The sequence below is a fragment of the Montipora capricornis genome, chromosome 2, assembly GCF_036669925.1.
Source record: "Montipora capricornis isolate CH-2021 chromosome 2, ASM3666992v2, whole genome shotgun sequence".
In the NCBI taxonomy this organism is placed as follows: Eukaryota; Metazoa; Cnidaria; class Anthozoa; order Scleractinia; family Acroporidae; genus Montipora; species Montipora capricornis.
In genome coordinates this window covers 44816339-44821338 of record NC_090884.1, presented here as the reverse complement: position 1 = coordinate 44821338, position 5000 = coordinate 44816339, and the positions used below count along the sequence as shown (strand labels likewise).

The window sequence follows — 5000 nt, the reverse complement described above, 5'->3', positions numbered from 1 at the left end:
AGAATGACTTGTATGTGATTCCTTCACAGCTGAAAAGCCTTTGAATTCCAACATGCGCTCTTTGTGCTCTGGCTTCTCAGAGCTGTGCCATGCAAACAGAACAACACTTGATTCATGGCTCAGAAGGATTATCTTGGGTGTAGAGGAAGACAAAGGAAACTCGGGCAAGATGGCAGATAATCGACTTCTGCTGCAGACCTTTGCTACTCACATTGTCAAGGAATCAAGGTACTGTACTACTTCAATGCAAGGAGCACACTGGTTACTCAACAAAACAAAGTGAATCTCTCTAGCTAGTCTGAATTGTTCTATTCTTCTGCCTATGCCTGTGCATCACCAATCCATTCTTAAATGACATTAAAGCCCTTACATGCATGTACATGTAAGTTCTCAGGCAATTAAATTACACTGTACATACCCTGGTTGTCAGGGTTGACTTGCTGTATCCTGGAGTCCATAAGAAAATGGGCATTGCATATTATACTTTTAATCAGACTGTGAGGCTGTACATGTACTTCTAACTGACCAGGGAGTGGGTAAGATTGAGGAAAAGGCATGTTCATTGCAACAGTCTAACTGCCATAAATTTAATGAAACATACAGTAATTATATATCCATTATTACATGTACTGTATTTTTCCCTTTCCCCTCCCATGTTACATTGCTGGTTTTGTGTTCCAAGTACATGTATGGTGTCCTTTGTGGCCAAAAGAAGGGCGGGGAAGCACCTTGTGTTGCTCAGTCTTTAGGCCTCATAGTAGTAGTAGTAGTAGTAGTAGTATTAGTAGTAGTAGTAGTAGTAGTAGCAGCAGCAGCAGCAGCAGCAGCAGCAGTCATGTAGTAGTAGTCGTAGTCGTAGTAAACTGTAATAAGGGGCAATAATGCATGCATTTTGATTGATTCTCCAGTGCAGACGCATAGCTGACATCATCATAAAAAACTTTTACTTCATTATTATATGTAAAACAAATAAATTCCACTTTGACATGCATCTGTTAAGTAGTAATGCAGTGTAAGTTCGCAGAAGCTGTCAAAATTTGGGGAGAACATCAGTGACACACTTGGCGGCCACTTTTTTGTCCTTACCACATTTTGACATCCTCTGTGATTTACTACTGAAGAAATGCATGGCAACATGGATGCTATTTTGTAAAACTGTTATGAATATTGGTTGATAGCACATAACAATGTACAATCATTTTTTAGTCCTGTGGGTGAAGAAGTATCACATGTCCTGTTAGAGTGCCTCATTCCACTGGGAAATGAGCTTTTACCAGCCGTTCCAAGTGAGTGGACCAATATTGGAAGCAAGTTTGGAGACCTGCTAAACACTGCAGCAGTATTAGCCAGTGCAGGGGATGGGTCTGGCCACCTTGCACTCTGTGCTGCTGTTATTGAATGGCTAGAGAAATGGTACGTTATTACTTGACACCCAAGGTTGTATACCTTCCTGTAGAAATTGAACTCTAAATGAAATGAAATTGATGTTGTGGTGAAGAGGTTATTGATTGGCTGGCAAAATAGTCCCTACAGTACCCTACTAGTATATGTACCTATTATGGGGGAATTACCCTTGTACATGTATAATCTTTTCTACAAGGATATACAATGTAGATTCAACTTGTGTTAAGGGTACTCAGGCAGTGAGTACAGTGTATGTGTGAGTTGTCATCACTAACTCTCTTCAAAATCTACTTTTTACAACCTACTGACACAAATGGTGAATTGAATTGATGTGTGCAATTTTCCTGCTTTATTGAATTACACCATCTCTTTTTTAAGTACTGTATGATAACATGTAAAATCATTTATTCATTTTAAAAGATAATCAGTCAGTTGCTTCCAAACAAGAATAAATTATTGTTTCACTGATCACATACAGTTCACAAAGTTAGTTACAAGTTAAGTAAAGTACTGTTACTTAGTTACAAGTTAGTAAATTTTGTGTGTGATTATTGATGAAGAAAATTTTCAAGTTTTGATATCCCATCTGCACCTTTTGCCAATGTCACCATATCAAATATCTGGGACACATCTGTAGACTAGGGAACAGGGCGATGCAGAAACAATTATTGTTTGATACAAGGACGCAATGGAAAAACATGGAAAAACTTCTAGGTGTGGACAGGGGTCAAGTGAGAAGAGCTATGATGACAAAAACAGATCTGATGCGACTGGTGGATGTAAATGTAACCCCACCAGGAGTGCCCCAAGGCCAGACATGTGCCCAGCGGGAAATACGATGATGATGATGATTTGATATCCACATTCCCACCTCTTAATTGTCCTCTTTTTTTGAAAACCAATTTTTTGTGGGTAATCATGGAGAAATTTAGATGAGATGATAAGAAAATAATATAACCACAGTGCCACTGTACAACAGATTTCAGGCAACCAAGTTTTTCAAAGGGTTTCTTTTTTTCCTGCAGTAAAACTCAACTTCTTCTGGTGGAAGCCAACAGTGAGAAAGGAAAGGAAAGTGGTTTAGTGGAAGCAGCTGGACCTCTTTTGCGATACCTTGCTGAATTGATGACTGCTTTGAAGTATTTTTCAGAGAAGGAGTGTCCTCCATCACCATCTCTTTGCACCGGTGATGGTGATTCCTTGATTCAGGATGTAGATTCTGACTGGATGGATGATATGGGTGGTGAAGATGAGGATTCTGGTGGTGAAGAATCTGTAAGTACATGTGTAGTACTTGACTACACAATATTTGAATAAGTGTATCATATCAGTTGTTGTGATGGAAACTGTCATTCACGTCCTGGGCATTTTCACTGTCACTGTCTGTCAACATTATTACCATCACCATTATTATCGTCTTCATTGATCATCTTTTCATGTGAATAATTAAGAGCCAAAAGGCTTGTACAGTGTACATGTAGGTACAATTACATGTAATCTTCCTATACTAAATAAATACAAATTCTGTGGTTGATTAATAATGAATAAGCCATAGTTACCAGGTGAGCAGGTCTTGCCCAATGGTGAGAGCAGTTGTCTCCCATCAATAGAGAGCCTTAGATTTTTGGAGGAGAATGACAATGTGTATGAGATTAATTTGTCATAGAACAACAGTGAGCACGTGCAAACCAGTGTCATTTTGGCACGAAAAATGTGATACTGTAAAGTAAAGTAAAGTAAAGCAACCATATTTAACGTCGATAACTCGTAACAGTAATTCAACTGACAAACCTGAGGTCGACGGTGTGCTCATTTTACTCCCCCCTCTCCATCAGTGCTCCGTTTTACGGGTATTTAAAGCTACTTAGCTACACGGAAAGGAAAGAAGTCGAAACAAGGATGCGAGATCCGGGAATCGAACTCAGGACCTCTTGCACCAAGGCCGCGCACTAACCAACTGTGCCATCCTTGCTCCTCCTACTGTCGTCATTTTATTACGAGGTTTTGCAAAAATGTCCTCGTGTCAAAACAAGCCATAAACACGGTAGCAGTTTTGGAATATTTCAGTCAGGAAAAGGCTCAGTTACCAGCAATAAGAATAACTGGGCAATCTATGCTGCTAACAAAGAGTAAGATTAATTTAATCGTCCAGGTTATAAATTTCTAAGTATTTTCGCCAAAAAACAGGCAGTCAAAGCTCATGCTCATTCTCGACCTCGTCCTCGTCCTAGAATAAAGGTCTCTAATTTTGTGTCCTGGGTTCGTTTCCTGGACTTGTCATCATAAGTGGGTTGAGTTTGTTTGTTTTCTACTTTGCTCCAAGACATTCTTCTTGGGATAGTCTGGTTTTCCCCTTTCCTTGAAAATCAATATTTATTATATAATGTTGATTTCCTTTGAGTGACTTGTCCTCCAATCATTAGTTCCCCCAAGTGCTACTAGACTTGACAGTTACTTTAAATTCAAGTTCGTTTTTATTGCTATTGCTATTATTTATTTTTATTACGTCATTGTATTAGTGACCTTTTGATTGTAGGATGGGTGCAACTGTGCATTTGGGTTCTCGGCTCAGAACAGGTGCTTTATTAATGCCAGGGTTATTACTGTAAAAAATATGAAACTAATGGTTGGACTTGACTTGTCATTCTTTTTGTGTGATCTGTGTCCTTGTATTTCCTTTTTTCAAGGATGAGGATTCTCTTTGCAACAAGCTGTGTACATTCACTGTTACCCAAAAAGAGTTCATGAACCAACACTGGTACCACTGCCACACCTGTAAGATGAATGATGGAGTCGGTGTCTGTACAGTTTGTGCGAAGGTTTGCCACAAAGATCATGATATCAGTTACGCCAAGTATGGGTCATTTTTTTGTGACTGTGGAGCTAAAGAGGATGGCAGCTGTATTGTAAGTATCTGGCTTTTACTTCATGATCCATTTCTGGAATTCACTCTTTGATTAGATTAGATATGCCAGATCCTTGCATTTACTGCATTAGGACTAAGCAATGAATAATTGTTGTTTCTGCCAGGCCCTTGTGAAACGCATGCCAAGTAGTGGTGCAGAGAGCCAGAGTACAGTTGCACCATCACCATTTGCATCAGGAGAGACAGATGAAGCACAAGATGATGCAGAAAGTTCCTTGTCTGGTAAAGTGACATCTGCAACTACTGGAACAAGCTCCTCTACTGGAACAGCTGCATCTGGGCTGGGTGGAGTCAGTGCTATAGGGAATATCCAAGCAGCTATCCAGGAACCTGGAGCATTCATGTCGAAGTCTGTGGAAGCCCTGGCCAAGCAGCTTGAGGTAGGTTACGGACTTTTCTAGCTACGCTGTATCTTGAAAATCAGCCAATAGAGCCATAAGCAAGACCTCATTGTATCATCCAATCAGTAGTTGCCATGCGGTGTGCAATGGGCAGGGTTGTAATCAGTCCGAGCTGATGACTAGCACTTATTACAAAAGTAGGAAACTTTTGTTGCAGAGCCATTCCTGCACAATGATGTTTGCCAAATTACCCACTCTTCTCAGTGTAGGAGACACTCTAATGTCATTAACGTTGCACACATGGAGCCAAGATCATGGAAGAGGCTCAT

General features: G+C 40.0%; 1 protein-coding gene across 2 annotated transcripts in view; it reads left to right on the top strand.

Moving 5' to 3' along the window:
• The window catches only part of LOC138023464 (E3 ubiquitin-protein ligase UBR4-like), a 97841-nt gene that overhangs the window by 23836 nt on the left and 69005 nt on the right, over nucleotides 1-5000 (top strand). For both annotated transcript variants that reach the window (XM_068870473.1, XM_068870467.1), the window contains exons 21-25: nucleotides 30-228; nucleotides 1207-1413; nucleotides 2430-2679; nucleotides 4092-4310; nucleotides 4435-4710. In XM_068870473.1, coding sequence (XP_068726574.1) covers nucleotides 30-228; nucleotides 1207-1413; nucleotides 2430-2679; nucleotides 4092-4310; nucleotides 4435-4710 — 1151 coding nt within the window. The remainder of the gene's footprint in view (nucleotides 1-29; nucleotides 229-1206; nucleotides 1414-2429; nucleotides 2680-4091; nucleotides 4311-4434; nucleotides 4711-5000) is intronic.